General features: G+C 38.8%; 2 protein-coding genes across 3 annotated transcripts in view; one reads left to right on the top strand and one right to left on the bottom strand.

Annotated features, from left to right (window-relative positions):
* LOC101743327 (uncharacterized) overlaps positions 1-21,128 on the top strand; it is a 134,292-nt gene that overhangs the window by 31,833 nt on the left and 81,331 nt on the right. The window lies entirely within an intron of this gene.
* Positions 1,148-3,990, bottom strand: LOC134198660 (laminin subunit alpha-like). The gene is made up of 2 exons (XM_004931545.5): positions 3,839-3,990; positions 1,148-2,717 (listed from the first exon to the last, which is right to left on the bottom strand). The coding sequence occupies exon 2, from the start codon at positions 2,703-2,705 to the stop codon at positions 1,287-1,289; it is 1,419 nt and encodes a 472-aa protein (XP_004931602.2). The 5' UTR covers positions 2,706-2,717; positions 3,839-3,990; the 3' UTR covers positions 1,148-1,286.

Below are 21,128 nucleotides of genomic sequence, written 5' to 3'. Positions count from 1 at the left end.
ACATTAAAAAACAAAAGAAGGCAAAGCTATGCAGTCCATGCGCTTAGTAACAGAAATCGACATAATTACTTCAGTGCACCGCGTAGTGCACCGGCGACCTACACGACAATCAAAGGGTTAATTATGAAAACAATACACGATCTTAATCTAATTCAAGATAATACTGTCAAATAAAAGAGAACTGTTGGCTTTAATGGTGCAAATCATTAAAATAACCACTAACTATCGTTCTTATTTGTAAAGAATAATAATACAGTCAAGCAGAGTCCGGTATCGTCACTAAACGTGTAATTACGTTGTTTCATTAAAATCTCTATGTTCGAATTATGTACACGTATACCACCCAAGAAGCGCGCCAGGCGGCCGTGTAGCTGTCACGATGACAGCTCGCCCGCGGGACGTCAACAAACGTCAAATAATTTATGACATGTGTCAATTAATAGTTTTTGTGGTGTAGCAATGAAAGTTGATTAGAGTTGAATAGTTTTGATATTAGTTTTTATTGTTTGATTGCTATGTCCAAGAAGAATGTTCCACAAATTTAACGTGTAGATAGATATCTTTCGAAATAGTTTGATGGATTAAAGTTCCATTCATTTCACGTTCCGATTAAGACGGTTGTTGTTATGTTTACCAATAAAACATTCAGAAGGTTCTTTTTCGACTAGACTATGTAATGCATCTTAATATGGAGATAAAATTAAGATTTTCCACAAAGTTAAGCTCCCAGTTTGAAGAGTGGAAGCCTTCAACCTCATAGTTTAAGGCGGTTAAGTCTAGAACGAGAACTAGAGCCAAAAACTTTTCGCTGTCATATAAAAAATATAAATCATAGCATTTGTTTTAAATTCCAATATGAATTGAACTTAAAATAACTGAATGAATATCAGCTCGCAAGAATAAGCGTAACTACCATTGCCTATTTTTATCGCAAAGTAGTAGAGCACATCAGTATCGGTTAGAAGGGGAAAGAAAGGAAAGAAGAAAGGGGGTGGAGGCAAGACTGCTTTATGCATTACATTTTTGAGGTCCGAAAGTCGCTAAAATTGCAAATGAGCTCTTAGCTTCGTAATCACTTTTAGTTTTTCTTCTCAATTTTGAAGTAATTGAAAAAGCATCATTCTAATTCATTGAAATAAACGCAGAATTAGATAAAAAGTATTGTTTATTGAATAAAATATACGATGATAGAACAAAATAACCGAAATTACAGATCATGGTAGCACTATGGTTTTCGACAATTTCCCATCATCTGATTACCCGGTACCTTTATGATCGCTGGATAATTAAGAATAAGATTTTTCTTCAGTCGGTACACAAATGCAACCAGATTTGTCACATTTCAGTTCTTTAGACTGACCAGGGGCACAAGAACAATCATCGCATACCTTTATATTACCTTTGTCATCGCTTCGCAGGCAAATACAAGGTTTTCCTTCAGTCGGTATACAGAGACATTCCGGTTTATCACATTTGCCATTTTCATCACACTTGCAGTCGTCACAGCGAAGGAGCTTTCCATCTTTCTTACAAATGCAAATGCATGACTTTCCTTCCGTCGGTACACAAATGCAACCAGATTTGTCACATTTCAGTTCTTTAGACTGAGCAGGGGTACATGAGCAATCATCGCATACCTTTATATTAGCTTTGTCATCGCTACACAGACAAATACAAGGTTTTCCTTCAGTCGGTATACAGAGACATTCCGGTTTATCACATTTGTCATTCACATCACACTTGCAGTCGTCACAACGAAGGAGTTTTCCATCTTTCTTACAAATGCAAATGCATGACTTTCCTTCAGTCGGCACACAAACGCAACCAGATTTGTCACATTGCAGTTCTTTAGACTGAGCAGGAGTACATGAGCAATCATCGCATACCTTTATATTACCTTTGTCATCGCTACACAGGCAAATACAAGGTTTTCCTTCAGTCGGTATACACAGACATTCCGGTTTATCACATTTGCCATTTTCATCACATTTGCAGTCGTCACAGCGAACGAATTTCCCATCTTTCTTGCAAACGCAAATGCATGACTTTCCTTCAGTTGGTACACAAATGCAACCAGATTTGTCACATTTCAGTTCTTTAGACTGAGCAGGAGTACATGAGCAATCATCGCATACCTTTATATTACCTTTGTCATCGCTACACAGGCAAATACAAGGTTTTCCTTCAGTCGGTATACAGAGACATTCCGGTTTATCACATTTGCCATTTTCATCACACTTGCAGTCGTCACAGCGAAGGAGCTTTCCATCTTCCTTACAAATGCAAATGCATGACTTTCCTTCAGTTGGTACACAAATGCAACCAGATTTGTCACATTTCAGTTCTTTAGACTGAGCAGGAGTACATGAGCAATCATCGCATACCTTTATATTACCTTTGTCATCGCTACACAGGCAAATACAAGGTTTTCCTTCAGTCGGTATACAGAGACATTCCGGTTTATCACATTTGCCAGTTTCATCACACTTGCAGTCGTCACAGCGAAGGAGCTTTCCATCTTCCTTACAAATGCAAACGCATGGCTTTCCTTCAGTCGGTACACAAATGCAACCAGATTTGTCACATTTCAGTTCTTTAGACTGAGCAGGGGTACATGAGCAATCATTGCATACCTTGATATTACATTGCTTACGTTGATCCTCTTCACTTGTTAAACGCTTACAAATATTCGTTTTGCAGGCCATCTTTTTATTGAACTGAAAATTAAAAAATGTAAAGTTAAAATTCTTAGAATACAATTAAATTCAAGCATAAATTATTTTAATTGCTTCCAACAGATAGAAGATTTACTACTTATTGAGATATATCTTGTGATAAGATGTGATCTTATTTTACTCTAGATCTATCTGAGCTCTCTTGGATATGAACGGTCAAAAGAGCCTATAGACATAATAACATGCCATCGAGCTACAGGCATAAGAAAAATATCTTCATTTATCCCTAGTCGTAAATATAATTGAAACGACTTTTCCAATTTAATCTAATAAACGCAAGATTAAACCGTAAGAGTAGGCTTAATTGCGACATTGATATTAGTATTAAAAAAGTAATTACGTTACTTAAGGTCCTAATACACATTCACGAATGACTTCCACGATAATGGAATAATATGGCTTAAAAAGATATTATTATGTAGGTACTATATATCAAGAGGTTCAAGAATATTTGTTTTAAGCAAAATTTTTACAACTTTACAAGAGAGCCATTTAAAGTATAAAATTTAAAAAATATATCATAACAAAGAAATTTCTACAGCTATTTGAATGAAATAAACTTAATTGAAATTAAATCAAAAACATCGAACTGTTGATGCTAACACCAAATAAAACTTTCCTTTAATTACAAAGATAAATGTTGGGTGAACAGCCTTTCACTCCTATATATGTAATAAGTGAGTGCCCTCCAGGTCAGTCCAAGAATCTGTCTTTCATCGATTTCAGTTTGAAGAAAAATACAGCGGCTCTCAAACTGAGACTGTGATTTCAAATCACAAACTACCTTTGTCGATAGCCTTGAGAAACTATTTCAGCATCGCCTTAACGTGTAGGTGAGTTCATGGAGCTCAAACCGGAAGTGTTGCTAACACTAGCCTTAGCAAGAGCAGTGCTTCACAAAATCTACCACCGGATCGGAAACGCGACCCACTGAGAATATTCGGCGAGAAACTCAATGGGCAAAGCCCAACACATAAATAATATGACAGTAAGGAAAACAGTAATATTGAAATTAAATACTAATGAAATTCAAAATATGGTACGGTTATGAAATGTTGTCAATCATTTTCCGATACGGTGTAATAATTTAGAACGACACTTACCGGTTCGACTTGCAGATTGTTGCGATGCTATTAAAACACAGTTCGACACGACGATAAGTACTAAAACAATTGATAAGTACCGACAGTTTAAATACACGCGACTTATCTATCGTGTGCAAAACGCTCGTGCGCAAAGCGATGAGCGCAAACATGATTCATCTGCGCGTACCGTGTGAATACGTTTGTTGTTGTAGTTTATTGATAAGCAACTGATAACTGATAATTTAGCATTCAATCGAATAACTACAAAGATAATTATATCGCATACGTCCTTTTTAACATAGTAAATATTTTACTGATGTTATCTTTCGGTCTATACTGTTGCGTCTAGAATATAATCACCCATTCTTTTTTTTATGCCTGTGTAGGCAGACGAGCATACGACCCACCTGGTGTTAAGTGATTACTGGAGCCCATAGACATCTATGAGTTCTAAGGTCTCAAGTATAGCTACAACGGCTGCCTCTTCAAACCGAAACGCATTACTGCTTCACGACAGAAATAGGCAGGGTAGTGGTAATTAAATTTTATTCAAATTGAATCAGCGTAATTGTCAGCGTACTTGTTGAATGTCAACACATCGAGCAACGATTTCGGAGAGGGCCCTGAGAAAAACCTCCTTTTAGGCATACCAATTTTTTTAAAAGTTTTATTTGACGTCAATGCCTATGTTAGTATGGAAATCATAAAACTAGAAGTCGGAATTATGCTTGAGTCTTGTCATCAATCGCGTTCCAGTGTCGTTTAAAATTACAAATGCTAAATTTACTCATTAAATGATAAGTCAATTTAATTGCTTCTTTTCTAAACTATCAAATGCGTCACTTCTAGTTTAAATTCATATTAAAAATTAACGTGCCAATAATGCGGTTTGATTAGCCACGCGTGGGCGATGGACGCGTTATCCTTGAGAATTTCGGATTCAGAACACTGGTCACACCGGTTACGAAGTATTAAGATCTGTAACATTGGATACCTTGTAGAAAAACGTTATTAATTTAAGTCTAAATTAGGCAGGTATTGTCTAAGTTGTATTAATGGTTAGTTTTAATGTATATTTTTAGATTAAAAATATGTAGGTAGGTTATTTTTAGTAACAGGAAACACCATGTTTTGTATTAAGGAAACATACTGGTGATTGAAAAGGACGGGTAGGTATAATAAATAATAAACAACTGTGAACATAATATGGGCATCTGGCCCCAATTTAGGATTTCTTGTGTTATGGGCACCAGAGACTGACATACATACATACATTGAAATGTATACATATATACACATAAAATAAAGGTATTCTCCTGTTGCACTTTTACTCTTCTTTTCTAAAATCTTCTAATAATTAAAAATTAATTTACACTTTTTTACGGCTTGCTCATTTTAATCGTCCTCGCCATCTTCTTTCTCTCTGTCCTTCTCTTTTCCATTTCTTACTGTTTTCTCTCACTCACACATTAACGTTTCGCTCCACACTATTTTCATACGTTCCATTCTCATTAATCCTACATAGATAATAAACAGCCAAACAAAGAGCAAGTAAGCCGCAAATCTTTGGGCGATGCAGGAATCAAACCCACGACCCTCAGCGCAACATTCAGGAATGCTAACTACGGACCTAACCCTCGAAGTAGCGGCCTGCGTATTTGTTTGAGAGCAGGTATTCTCATTATGATACTTGTGGTTTTCGATAATAACTTAAAACCAGGCTTCCTTGCTCGTTCTACCAATCAAGAGCGAAAACCAAAAGAGGTATATTGATACTATCTTCAATTACCTATGAAACTAAAAGACGATTTTTTTACTCGGAGCCTTGAGTTAATATAAAATTGATTAATCGCGTTCATTAAACGCCCAATTACGTATTACGTATGTGGAAACATTACAAAAAGTCTTGACTTCAATGATAACAACTTTTACTGAAGCACTTATTTGTTTAAATTAAAAAAAAAAAAAACACAAAAAGTGAACTACAAAAAAAAAAGCGTTCGTTAAATAATTCAAGTAAGATTTCGTTCGTAAAACGTTCAACGTATTTCGTAATAATGTCTTTGGTAAAAGTTAATTATGTGATTTACTGTGCAATCGATATCTTTTGAATATTTCCGAGAAGGGCAGTTTCAAGTACTGTTTCCAAAGTGATGTAAACACCTCTGTAGATCCCTTGAGACATTAAGATCGAAGTTTCTATGTTACGTAACTTATTTAAGAAGACTTATTAAATTATTTAACTTATTTACTTTCCGGACACGCTGCCGGAGATTACGCAAATCACGTAATTATACAGGTTCGATTTTTAATTCGCAATACTGTTCTTTCATCGTGGAATTTGTTAGAGAATACGATTTGAACCAATGCGTATAGTCGCACTTAACGACACATCAGGCGTCTGTAATTTTCCTACCTATTGTAGTGACCTCGAGAGGTCATACTAGATTCAGTGAACGAGTAGGTGACCTCACGGGGCTCTAACCTGAGGACGTTGCTAACACTAGCCCTAGCAAGAGCTGTGCTTCGCTGAATCTACTACCGGATCGGAAACGCGACCCACTGAGAATATCCGGCGAGAAATTTAGTGGGCTGTGTAAATTCTATCATCACCTGAAGACATGAATTTTCAATCACAATTTTTCAAACCACGACGCATTACTGCTTCACGTCTATACTAATATTATAAAGAGGAAAGATTTGTTTGTTTGTTTGTTTCGAATAGGCTCCGAAACTACTGGACCGATTTGAAAAATTCTTTTTCCATTAGAAGCCGACATTGTCCCTGATGAACATAGGCTACTTTTTTTATATATTTTTTTATTTTATTTTGTTTCGTTTCATGTGTGTTTTAATGTTTCCGAAGCGAAGCGAGGGCGGGTCGCTAGTCAAAAATAAACAGAGTCGTAGTTACCTCATAAGAAGCCCTATCGCCATGGCACCAGCGATTTTCAAGTCAATAATGTCTTATGGCTGATTAGACTTCATAACGCGATATAATATGGGTCTATGGGCTCCGGTAACCACTTAACACCAGGTGGACTATGAGCTTGTCCACCAATGTAATAAAAAAATGGCATTTTCGTTTATATGGCCGTGTATCTGGAAGCATTGCAATGAGAGACTCGGAGCGAGTCCGCTGAATAGCACAGCATTCCAACACACGTATACACAAACTAAAACGCTTTAAGGTGCAAAGAATGCAATTAGACGTCAATTTTCACGTTCTCAACAGCGGTTAGACGTTTGATATTCCTAGAAATAAATTCACTGAGCATCCAGGAAGATGAGCGATTAAGTCAGCTGCAAACTATGATGTTTATCAACAAACAGGAGTGGGGTCCGGCGCGTTTTGTAAAATGGCCAATATTGAAGTTTAGACGAAACGGAGGCATTAAAAATTTTCACTTTTTTAATGTACTATAATTTGTACTATTTGGATATTTACTAGATTAAAAAAGTTCTTCGTTGATAAGGGCACTTAGCAAGAGGAAATGATGGAATCGTATGTCTTAGAGGTGCCGGAAGACATATGGCACGATGGACCGATGACATGGTCAGGACGCGGGGAGGACGTGAATGAGAATGGCGGACGATCCAATCTTATGGTATAAAAAGGAGAAACCTATGCCCCCAGCAGTGGCTATCAATGGGCTGAAAATTATTATAATAATAACTGTGGCTCCAATATTGTAGTCTAGGGGCAGAATTAATAGGAGCAGAAATAATGAATTACTAGAAACACTACATTATAAAACTACTAATTTACGCATGAAAAAATAAACCAAGAAGACTTATCACACTTTATATACATACCTAAATACCTATGATACATGCAATTTTTTGGATATACCTACTAATCAGATATTTACTGTAAAACGACTTATCACTAGTATAAAACAAAGTCGCTTTCTCTGTCCCTATGTATGCTTAAATCTTTAAAGCTACGCAACGGATTTTGATGCGGTTTTTTTTAATAGATAGAGTGATTGAAGAGGAAGGTTTATATGTATAATAACAACCATTAAATAGTTGAGAAATCAATAATAAATTACAGTTTCCGAAGCGAAGCGAGGACGGGTCGGTAGTTATTAATAAATTCATATCGACGCTTGAAAGGCAAACGTGACTAAGCGACAATAACTGCTTTGTATATAAATGATAGTCAATAACCATATTCGATGTGCAAAAAATATATATTTCTAGGTCTATTAAAATCATTTCAATCCTACAGCTACTAGCTAGATTCTACTACAGCTAGATTCGTTAAAATAATTTTTTTTAGGTATTTCAACTTTAAATTAGTCTACTGTAAAGTTCACGCATTGTCGCTTAGTCACGTTTGCCTTTCAATCGTCGATATGCTTTTTTTTTAAACGACTTCTTTTATTTTATTATCTGGTGCATAGACATACTAATCACAATAAAACAGAAACAATCTGTAAATTCTTACTTAGATTTTGTTCAATAGTAAAGCACTCAACAATTTTATTTATTCTATTACAAAACTACCTTGCTCTAAAATATAAAAAAAAAACATTCCAATCATCATGACAAATAAGCGTAAGAAAGAAAATCAACAAATAACAACAGAAAACAAGACGTAACAACAAATATTTAGTCGGACCTCGGCCTCATTGTGAGACCTTCTTACGCCCGTCTTCGGATGACGCGACTCATTCATGGCTAACACTGACGTTACATACACAAGCAGAGGAATATACATTTCAACAAGAGAACAATTTATTTATGCTATCCATAACTGTACACATATAACACCCAAATAATAAATTTAGGAATGTTTAGCAACATGGTAATATAAAACATACTAATAAACAATATAATATAACATAACATAGAAATTGAAATGATACGTGAGAAAATGATGCTATGAGTCACAACAACATGAGTTTGAAGTCAAAGTCGTGGCCTAAAGGATAAGACGTCCGGTGCATTCGTGTTGAGCGATGCATCGGTGTTCGAATCCCAGGCGGGTACCAATTATTATTCTAATGAAATACGTACTAATAACAAATGTTCACGGTTGACTTCCACGGTGAAGGAATAACATCGCGTAATAAAAATCAAACCCGCAAAATTCTACTTTGCGTTTTCGATCCAGTGGTAGATTCTGCGAAGCACTTTTTACTGGTGATAGGGTTACTATTTTTGATCGAAAGTGGTAGGACCTCTTGTGAGGCCGCACTACCCTACCTATTTCTGCCGTGAAGCAGTAATGCTTTTCGGTTTGAAGGGTGGGGCAGCCGTTATAACTGTACTGAGGCCTTAGAACTCATATCTTAAGGTGGGTGGCGGCGTTTATGTTGTAGATGTCTATGGGCTCTGGTAAACACTTATCACCGGTGGGCTGAGAGTTCGTTCACCCATCTATGCAATAAAAATAAAATAAAAAAACCCTCAGTAATGAGGAAAGCTACGCGAGGAGTAGGAGCAACATAGCTTGCAATCGTAGAGCTTATAAAATGGGAATGCAAGTTTTTCTTCAACATCGAAAGCTTTGAATTCGTCGTCCTTTTTATCATTACGTTACTGCTATCTTTCTCAGGTGTCGAGGGATACATATTGTGTTATGTGGAAGAGAATATAAACCCACTCTAAGTTATTCATTCCGGCGCCTGTTCATCTCCGAGACGGAGATCGGAATCGGAAAACTCGCTTGACCTTACGCTGGGCATCACGACCATCGATGGTCGGATCCGATTTCATGAAGCAATTATCTGATATACTTACTTAAAAAAATCTGCAAGGATTGAGAAATAAAGGCATGCCCTAATGTTGACTTCTTTTCTCAAATGCTTTTCTATTGGTGTTTTCTATACCACTTATATTATACATAAACATTGTTTATCAAGCTACAATATCGTGACACGCGCTGGTAACAGGCCAGATATGCGGAAGAAGGCCCAGAGGCAGAAGTCTAATGCTCTGGTCGGACCGGATACTATCCACTTTCAACACTTCAGTCCACGTTACTATCCACACAGCCGAGGAAAGGCAGGAATGGCGCAGGATAAAGTTATTGGAGGACGCCACGACGGATGGAATTATAATTTTATCAGCTAATTGACGTACGGAAAGGCTAGCAACAAAACACGTGCTTGCTACAAAATCTCTCATATTCAACTTGGCAATCATCACACGTTCTGAATTTTGAAAATCTGTGGTAATGTCTCTCTGAATACATGCTATTTGCCGGATTTTCTCTGTGTGTTGCAATTCCGATCCGGTGGTAGATTCTGTTTTCGCTGGGGCTAGTGTTAAGAAATTCTCTCAGGCTGAGCCCGTGAGCTCGCTTACCCGTCTGGTCGTGGCTGGAATATCCCCTTAGGCTACCGGTGACTGGCTAGGAGAAAGAAAGCCATTTGAAATCGGGCCATTATCTATTATTTGCTCTATTTTCGTCAGCAGTGTTTCTATGAGCTCCATTTTTATTAATAGAATCGGAAAAGTCTGTAATAGCTGAAGTCCTCTGCAGTACTTCAAATACTCCAAAGCTATCTATGTATTTTGCATTTTCTGGGCAAAAGTTCTGTTTGCAAATGATCTTCCTTTCAGTGATGTAGTGTTTTCTTCAGGTTTCGTGAATCATAATTAATCGTAATTAAGTTTACATTTACGTACCTACGTTGTCGTACGTGACCATTAAAACTTTAAAGTAAATGTAGTTTTAATTATATTGGTGTAGTGTTGATTTTCTGAATAATTAAAAAAAAACATTTACTAATAATTTCTTTTTAATTTTTTCAGGTAACTATTCTTGGGTGAAACTTCATTTGTGCGGGTTTACTGTATGCCTGTATACTACAATCCGGCATAAAATTAACACATTGGCTGCGGCAAGTAAAATTATAAATACTCATCTGGCACACGATACTTCCATAAGTGCGTAGTGGTCTTACTTTATATAACTATAACAACTTTGGTGTCAAACTCTTACTAGCACCTGAAACAGTCAGTTCACACCAGCTGAAAGTACAGCGGTGGGTCGATATGGGACTCTTCAGCAATGAAGGTATATTAACATTCGAGTGGGCTGCGTATAAAAGCGTCCAACTTCAAGTCTCGCTATAGACGGCGGCACTCATTTCGTAGTGTCTACAAGTCGAAGCAGGGTGAGATTAGGTTGAAGTGTCAGTATACTGCCTTCAGAAGCGCTTGTTTGGAAGAACAGTTTCTCGGCAGAAATATTTATGATGATTGTGTATTCACGTCATACCACCAATAAACTTTTATTTATTTATAATACTACATTCATATATACCAGCTACAAATTTACAAGCTGTAATGTACTTTTTGTTTTTATTATAGTACAGTATTTTCTTTAGATTCCGCGAGTTATTATAGACATAATTATAAAAAAAAACACTATTTATATGATTAGCAAACAATTAATTATTATATATGTTTTTTAATCTTACTATTAATAAATTTAACCATTTTAATTTTACATTTACAATAAAAAAGTGTATTTAGTTAAAAGTAATGTTCAATAATTAATAATCACGCAATTCACGGAATCAACATCTTGTTTGATTTTTTCCAGAATACAATCGTTTTTACACAACGATGCATTAATACACGGACTGTTTATTTTCCTAAATCTGCCATTTCCTTGTGTAAACTACGCTTCCACCAAACAGGAAATAACACACATACTGCAGTAGTTTACTTAATTCTGTACCGATTTACTTACAATTCCATTTTTACAATTTAGGTGCGTGCCCACTACACGCTTTTTCACGACTACCTTAAGCTTTACTTTTTTTCCACCGAAGCCAATAGCCTTTAGAAGTTATGCCAACGTCACCGAGCGAGTAGGTGAGCTTACGGGGCTCTAACACTAACACTAAGCTCTAACACTAGCCCTAGCAAGAACAGTGCTTCGCAGAATCTACCAAGGGATCGGAAACAATACTATTGTGGGTGAGAAACTCAGTGAGCTGTGTCTGTAGGTTAATTTACTTGCCGAACCGGTGACCGGTGCTTGAGGTATCTAAAAGCACCGTTAGTGGATCGGGAGGATCCGAAATTACGTGTTAAGGGCGACGTCGACTTTACCATTCAGTCCGCAGGATTGGGTATGGTCCGTTCTTTACTTCGTTCTCCGCCGTTATTAGTATGCCAAAATTTTATATTATAGTTATTTTACAACAAACCTTATATTTATCTGGTTTTTGGTTCCCGGCAATTTCGGATCTAACCTACCTCGCCAAGGATCTAGTAAAGTAACTGTTTACCTCAGCAAAACAGACAATAACACGCCCCAAGTTCGATCTATGAGTCACGCGTGCCTTTGCTCATCGTCGTGAGGTGAGATGAAAGCAAGATTATGCTTACAGACTGCTTTAACTAAATAGCAGATTGCTTATTTTAGTGTGCTTTGTTATAGCTTGACATTTTGCGTGTTCGTTTAGTACTTACCTTCTGATTTTAAACAAACTTCCTAGTGAGTTGTTTGATTGAATTTCGAGAATAATTGAATGAATAAATGTAAATACAGTAAAAGCTCTGTATTATCCGCATAGATTCTTTCCATAAATATAGAAAAACGCGTTTATAAAGCATATTCGGTTGGATACCTACATATTAGAATCCTTTTTATCAATATGTTATGTACCGATTAGATTCGCGAATAAAGAAATCTTTAGCGGCGAATATAGGAATGGGGTGACATTTTTGGAACGAAGTTCCTTATAGGACGATGCGGAGGGGTACCCTAGTTTTATTTTCTTTATACCTCGAATAGAACTTAAAATTAATATTTTTATAATAAGGAAATTCGTTCCTATCCGATGTCCCACGATCTTTTTTTAATCCGCGAATAATGAAAAGGTGAATGAAGGAAGCGCGAATAAGGAGCATTCTCGTCTGACTTTGGTGTCACAAAAAAACAAAAGGTGAAGTTGCGGCTTCTTAGCCTTCAATTAGTTTCTGTAACTATGTTTGAGAGGTTTCTGTCATGCTCCCAGGTCACGTCGTGAGGTCGTGATGAAAGTAAGATTCTCCGGTTCCCATAACGACTCCGCTGCTTTATTTAATGACAGACTAGGAATTACAAAGTAGCTTCTAAATTTGTGTAACGCGTTTGTTAGAATGCGTCCTGCAATAATAATCCATAAAACAAAAAAATCGATGTGAGAACTTATTTATTATCGCCGTTTTTGATGCTGGATGAAACGAAAAGGCGACACTGAAAAGAGACAAACATATAAATGTATAGGATGTAGCTTGCGAGCGAATGAGATAGAATACTCCTCAATATGTCTCTTCTACAGCGTGTGGACTGTGTGTGTGTGTGCGTTTTTGATGTGAAACATCTATAGCCGCACGTAAAACCGATGACGATGCATGCCGTGGCGACGCGTCGCCATGCGCAATCGACTGTGCGATTCTCTCCCACTCGATCCGGCGTTAAGCCATCTCTCTCGCTACACTGAGCTCGGATACCTATAGTGTATACTCCGTAGTGTATACAGTGTTGTTTACTACAGTACACATAACCTGTGTTTTACTTGAAAACAAATTATTTTTTCGTAATATTTTATTTTATCATTTTGAAATATTTAGTTCCTATCACAATCTGTTCTTTTCTGCATATTACTTTTACAAAATAATGTCGACGTTTCACATCTGCCAGGCGTCCCATGACGGCTCACATTTTTTTTTTAATATCATACCCAATACAATTACAAATTTACTTTTTTTTTTTTTTTTTTTTTTTTTATTGCTTAGATGGATGGACGAGCTCACAGCCCACCTGGTGTTAAGTGGTTACTGGAGCCCATAGACATCTACAACGTAAATGCGCCACCCACCTCGAGATATAAGTTCTAAGATCTCAGTATAGTTACAACGGCTACCCCACCCTTCGAACCGAAACGCATTACTGCTTCACGGCGGAAATAGGCGGGGTGGTGGTACCTACCCGTGCGGACTCCCAAGAGGTCCTACCACCAGTGATTACGCAAATTATAATTTTGCGGGTTTGATTTTTTATTACACGATGTTATTCCTTCACCGTGGAAGTCAATCGTGAACATTTGTTGAGTACGTATTTCATTAGAAAAATTGGTACCCGCCTGCGGGATTCGAACACCGGTGCATCGCTACATACGAATGCATCGGACGTCTTATCCTTTAGGCCACAACGACTTCGTTAAGTTTTGTTAAGTTGACTTTTGTTAAGTTGTTTCGGAGCTCATAATCAGCGGGGGTAGCACCACCAGAAAACATGATTGTTTATCGCCCCAAAAAATAAAGATGTTAGTGTCAGTCTTGGCCTATTAAATCCGATACAATTTCAAAAACATCAATCATATCACGGATATCCCATATAATGTGTCTATCTATTCCTTAATAAATCACAAAAATCAACATTCAATAGCAAATTCCCGGCAATATTCACACATAAAACATGTCGCATTGTCTTTGTGAAACTGAGCGCATCGTGACACAGCCATGTTAAGAATGGGAATGTTCCACTTTAATATCAAAAATGTAGAACATTGCGGAACAAATGCAGATTTAGTTTATTGAATAGACAAAACACCGAATGACCTTACCAGTACTCTCGGAAGATTCTCTATAAATTATTAACGTGAATCTAGAACGTAATAATGTTTTTAAGGAATTTTATGACCCGGTAACTAAGACCTTTAGGTCAAGTCTTATCTTCATTTATATGTTTATTTTTATTAAAAATGATAATATGAAATGAAATGAGATAAGATGATATGGTATGAAATATAATCTCAGTAAAATGGTGGTCATTTACTGAGACTAGCACGTAAAAGTCCAGTTAATTTGAAAGATAAAATATCATTACCCGTTTTTTTTTTTCAGTACCACAGTTGGTTGCCTGCGATGCCATTGTTAAAAATCCTCAAAACATAAAAACAGAAAATCTGCTTAAAAAAAATTAGAATGAATCGATATGAATTTATTTTATTTGAAATGGAATGAAATATGATGAGATGAAATAATTTCCCAGTAAAATTTGTTGTTGTTGTTGTTGTTTGTTGAACCCAGAAATCCACATCCAGCGACCTTGTTTCATTTTCCCAAACCTTTGCACTAATACAGATGCTAAACCGTTAATAGGCCTCCATTATTACACGCTTAAATCTGTAAAATTACTAATATTAAAAAATAAAACCATTCTCACAATTTCGCTCTTCGGGTTCCCGCCAAAAAGCCACAGACACTATAATACCGATTACTTTGAAACCAATTCAATTTTGGGGCTTAAATTAAGAATTGGATATAATTGCATAATAAAATTGAATTAGGCTGCACGACGCTAATATCCATGATTTAGCCAATTACGATTTTTTCAAATAAAGCTTACGTCATATCTTTCTAAGCTGCCACAATTTGTTTTACGTCGCACTTCTTAGAGCATATTTTCTTATCCCTTTACATGTCTCATACGTCCTTTTGATTCTTGAACAGTTTCAATTTCTCAACAGCGAATTCCACGATTTAGAATTCGAATTTCGAATCTTATCGTAATAATACCCTAATTCAAAATGTAGTTCGGTTGTGCTAGGCCGCGCTCGCCCACGCTCTGTGCCCGCCGTGGCCGCCGAAACGCAAACCTTATGGTTATGTTAATGCGATACGGTTAGCTGTTTTGAAATCGAAAGTGGACTGTGTAACGTGAACGAAATCTTTTTCTCGTACAATCGAGCGCGCTGTTTAAATTTTGAATTCAGAACATTCGTTCCAGAGATAACGATTACCAGAGGGAGCACAACCTATCCGATTTTTTTTTTTTTAAATTGTACAAGTATACGTTTATTAAATTAACAAAGGTCATATGCCAAAGGTCAAAGGTCACAAAGGAAATAATAGGTAATAATGAAGCCATAGAAACGGTCAAAACCCTTTGGTTTTAAATGTTTCGAAATAAAAGAAGATTATATCGTAAGAAGCATGTTACAATTTATTTTATTAAGATACACAAAGCTTTTGTGCTTGTGTGTACAAGTCTATTTATGAAATAGACTATTAATGCTTAAGCCTGGCTCAGATGTAACTTAGCATAATCTATTACAAATAATCGTTTTAAGTGTGGGCCCAAAATGATTTCACTAATACATAACAATTTGAGAAATATTTATTTAAATTATACAATTTATCATTTGTTTCATGACATCACCGAATAGTATAACGATTTATGCGTAATATAAATGATTAGAGATTGATTTTATAAGATCGTATTGGAATTTTAAATTAACACAGCTAACGGCACTAAGCAGGAATTATGAAGAAAAAAATTTGGTGTGCAGACAGTGAATATGATATTGATAGTTTTTTTTTAATCACCCCGCCTAATTCTGCCGTGGTCAATGGTTCCGGCTTCAGAGCATAGAATTACCGTCAATCACTTCGAAATGAGACTTCGAATCCTACAGAAATAAGTACTTAGCACGTGTTCATGAATTACTTCCACCACGATTACGTATAAGCGACCAAGGAAACCAACTAATGAGGACATACGGCATGTCATCTTCAACCGACATTTACTGGTGGTAGACGGTAGAAATTTATTGCATATCAATCCGTGACTTCATCATTTACTTAGAAGAACGAAAAATCTGGTTTGTTTTTCACGTACCGGCCTTTTTTAAATCAAGGATTACTGATGGCCCGGTGGCATTTCCATTTTCACCGGGACTGATGGGCGAGCAAAGGATTAGCCCGGAGAGGATGGGATTTGCTAACAGCTGCCCGAGTGACTCCAACAGAGACAAACAACTAAAGAGCAACTACTTCGCGATTTAATCTGCTTACCGGTCCTGTCAGTTTCTACTGTGAAGCAGTCGTGTACACCAGTTCTAAGGGTAGAGCAGCATTTATTCATATGAGACTCCAACTTCGACTTTTGTACTGGTGGTAGGACCTCCTGTGAGTTCGCGCGGGTAGGTACCACCACCCTGCCTATTTCTGCCGTGAAGCAGTAATGCGTTTCGGTTTGAAGGTTGGGGCAGCCGTTGTAACTATACTTGACGGGATCTCACGGATCGTTTGGAACCTCTGGGTCTGCGGAGGGACTTCGGTTCCCTCTGTATTTTGTACCGTATGTTCCATGGGGAGTGCTTTGAGGAATTGTTCGAGATGATACCGGCATCTCGTTTTTACCATCGCATCGCCCGCCACCGGATTAGAGTTCATCCATACTACCTGGAGCCACTGCGGTCATCCACAGTGCGTTTCCAGAGATCTTTCTTGCCACGTACCGTCCGGCTATGGAATGAGCTGCCCTGCACGGTGTTTCCCGAGCGCTATGACATGTCCTTCTTCAAACGAAGCTTGTGGAGAGTATTAAGCGGTAGGCAGCGGCTTGGCTCTGCCCCTGGCATTGCTGAAGTCCATGGGCGACGGTAACTACTCACCATCAGGTGGGCCGTATGCTCGTCTGCCTACAAGGGCAATAAAAAAAATAAAAAAAACTTGAGACCTTAGAACTTATATCTCAAAGTGGGTGGCGCATTTTACGTTGTGGATATCTATGGGCTCCAGTAACCACTTAACGCCAGGTGGGCTGTGAGCTCGTCCACCCATCTAAACAATAAAAAAAATCCAGATAGATATATATATATATTCGGAATATGAATATAGATAATTATCTATATATATATATATCTCTCTGGATTGACTATGATTTTGATATTGAACAGTGCTGGGGTTCGTGTTAAAAAGTTTTTGTCTAGCAGTATTCATATTCCGAAATTTCTCTTCTTAAATAGCAAAATTTCCTGCATCAGTTAGATTGTTGAAATCTCTAGTTCTAAGCATTACGCCTATATCAAAATTAAAGCCATTTATAAAAACCTTCAGAGCTGTTTCCTCAGCAGTAATTTTACGTCCTTCTAAAGTGTCATCGTTATATTCGATACACAGTTTTTCGATTATTTTACTTCGACAAAGATTCACGCGAAGAAAATAGTCAGTTACAGTTTCTTTTGATTGTTGGAACATGGATTGTAGTTCTAACATAAGATGTCCTAACGTTTTAGTTTGAGAAAACTTTTGTATTAGCAAGCATTTTAAGTCCGACCATGTTAAAAACTGTTTGGGTTGAACGTCTGATGGATGAACTTGGCCTAGTAATTTTATTTAACGCGTATGTTAAGAGAGCCATCTGTTATTGAACACACGCTAAACTAAACGTGGAATCGCACGATCTGATAAATCGATACACTTGGCTAGAAGATGATGTATCAAATTCTGGTATTAATTGCAAGAGTGTAGCAATCGTAATTTCTAAAGCCATATTTTTGTTTTCTGCGCTAAACATTTTGAATGGCTTGATTTAAGAAAATATATGATTTAAGAAATAATGAAAAAAAATCTACCAAAAGTCGCGAATTTGATTTGATTTAAGATGCACATATTTAGAACAAGATTTAGAACAAAGATTTAGGATTGTGTAACAGAGTAAGGATTTATGATGAATTCAGAACATATAAAAACCACTTACCACAGTACAATTAAAATTTGATTCAGCGTGTGGGCTCTCGTCTGTTCGGCGAAGTTATTTCAAAAGCCTTCAGCTACCGTGCTTGATTCACGTCGTCTTGCTGCTGCTGCTGTTGCTTGGCGATGTGAGTCCCGTCGCGATGCGGTGATGCCCGTTAAAACTTCGGCTTGGCAATATTTCTATGCGGAATCCTACCGACTGCGCCAAATTTGTTACGCGGTGAGCGGTTTTGTAGTTTTAACAAAAACTTTATTTTAATACACACTGAATTTATTTATCCTCTACAAAAATCTGATGTTACACGGACAGAGTTAGGATGCTGTAATGTTGAAGATCGATGTCGAACTCCTAAGTTTCAAGGAAAAAGAGAATTTATACACAAACAGTATTTACTAAGCAAGTAGTAAATGACAGGATATTACTAATGTGAAAGGAATACATATTACCTAATGTTCTAATTACAAATGAAGATTTGATGTAAAGTAAACATTTAGTAACATAAGGATATAAGTATGTTATATAGTAACAATAATTTAAAACTTAAGAACTAAAACTTAATTAGCTTAACTTAACTTAACTTAAGCTAGAGTACATTATGTGTTTATGAGAATTGATATATGACTTAGGTACTAGTATGAGGGGCATAACATAACAGGTGGAATCGGCGCTACATATCCACTTATCATGCTGCTCACAGAAATTTGGCAAGCCGACCATCTGCCTCACGTCAACCCTCCTAGGGTTATATCTTCAGCAGTAAATTTTACTGATGGTGGGACCTCTTGTGAGTCCGTGCTGGTAGGTACCACCACTCTCACTATTTCTGCCGTGAAGCAATAATGCGTTTCGGTTTGATGGGTGGGGCAGCCGTTGTAACTATACTTGAACTTATATCTCGTGGTGGGTGACTTATTTACGTTGTAGATATATATGGGCTCCAGTAACCACTTAACACCAGGTGGGCTGTGAGCTCGTCCAACCATCTAAGCAATAAAAAAAAACCATTGTAACGTGTCATAGGCAGAGTATTTGCTGTTCACGCCCTGACCCGCGAGAACGTCGCCACGCTGCGACCTCCGCAGCGCGCGATCGCGGTCAGGGCGATCCGAGGATACCGCACCGTCTACTTCGAGGCGACGTGCTTGCTCGCCGGGGCACCACCCTGGGACCTGGAGGCGGAGGCGCTCGCTGCCGATTACAGGTGGCGTAGCGACCTCCGCTCTAGGGGGGAAGAGCGCCCTGGCGAAGGTGTAGTGAGAACGCGGAAGCTACAATCTCGGCGGTCCGTGCTGGAGGCGTGGTCTCGTCGTTTGGCGAACCCGTCGGCCGGCATTCGTACCGTCGAGGCGGTCCGCCCGGTTCTCGCGGACTGGGTGGGCCGCGACCGCGGATGCCTCACCTTCCGGCTGACACAAATGTTGACCGGCCATGGGTGTTTTACCCGGTACCTTTTCAAGATAGCCGGAAGGGAACCGACGGAGCAGTGCCACCATTGCGCAGACCGCGACGAGGAAGACACAGCGGAACGCACATTGGCGCGTTGCTCTGGATTCGACGAGCAACGCGCCGCCCTTGTCGCGGTCATAGGAGAGGACCTCTCGCTGCCGCGCGTCGTGGCTACGATGCTCGGCAGCCACGAGTCCTTGAAGGCAATGCTCGACTTCGAGAGAGCGAGAGAGGGAGAGCTCTTCCCTTTCCGCACTGATCCGTCGCCATCGAGCCGGGGGCCGGAGGAGGGAATACGCCCGTAAGTCCCGGCTCCTGTAGGTAGCGGCCTACCCCGGTGAAGGTCAAGGGGCGACCTGAGGGGGTAGAGGCCGCGCGGCGCGCTACCAGCACTCTAGCGCGCTGCCGAGGAGTAAATAGAGCGACCGGTTGGCGATGTATCACGTCACGAGTCGGCAGGCTGGTTTTGGTCTAGCGGGGTATTCCGGGACACCAGCGGCACCGTCTGGGCGGCCTGACGGGCTGCCGTACTGAGACGGCGGATGTTTCAGAGCCTTCGATTCGCCTCAAAGGCTCCGTCGGCTGGGCGTCCTTGGGATGAGCCGCGCCGTCTGGTTGTAGTGTTGACCGCGGTAACCCCCCTACCTCATCCGGGTTCTGGCCTCGGAGGGGATCGGATGTCGGGTGTAAGAGTGCAGGGGAGTCGTTTAGTGGGTGGGCCCTAAAATCCTTGGGCCGGCGGTCTGCTCACAACACCATGCAGATCGTTGAGTCTCACATACCCCGCGCGCCCCTTATGCGCGGGGACCTCGTAGGAGGCGCGGCCCCAGGCCCGAAAAAAAAAAAGGGTATTTGCTGTTTCTTTTCTAGTTGTTTCTTTTACTTCATCCGTTTTCCTTTCTACGCTTTGAATTTTATTCATCATCATAATCATCATCATCATCAGCCTATACCAGTCCACTGCTGGACATAGGCCTCTGCAATTGCACGCCACTGAGCACAATCCTCGCCTTCTTACAACCAGATCTTGCCAGCCACCCTGCATAGATCATCACTCCACTGAGCCTAAAAGTGTCCTGCACTGTGCTTGCTAATACTCTCTGGTCTCCACTTAAGAACACACCCGAACGCTTATCGGTTTTCCGGCTAATATGGCTAGACCAGCATTTTATTTTTGAAAAAATAAGTACAATTATAAGCTAAAAATTAAATATAGATTAAGTACACGGGGACGGTCCTTACGGCCAATAAAGTCATTATTTCTTTTTTGAAACCATAAAAACCCACGAAATGTCGTTCATATCTGTTCGCTAATACAAACAACGTCATTCGGTCAGTGAAAGTGCATAGATCCTA

Source organism: Bombyx mori, chromosome 11 (assembly GCF_030269925.1).
Source record: "Bombyx mori chromosome 11, ASM3026992v2".
NCBI lineage: Eukaryota > Metazoa > Arthropoda > Insecta > Lepidoptera > Bombycidae > Bombyx > Bombyx mori.
This window is presented reverse-complemented; position numbering and strand designations above follow the sequence as displayed.

What these genes read in the sequence shown, in the direction of transcription:
- LOC134198660 (XM_004931545.5), bottom strand. Translation starts at nt 2,705, where the DNA reads ATGGCCTGCAAAACGAATATTTGTAAGCGTTTAACAAGTGAAGAGGAT.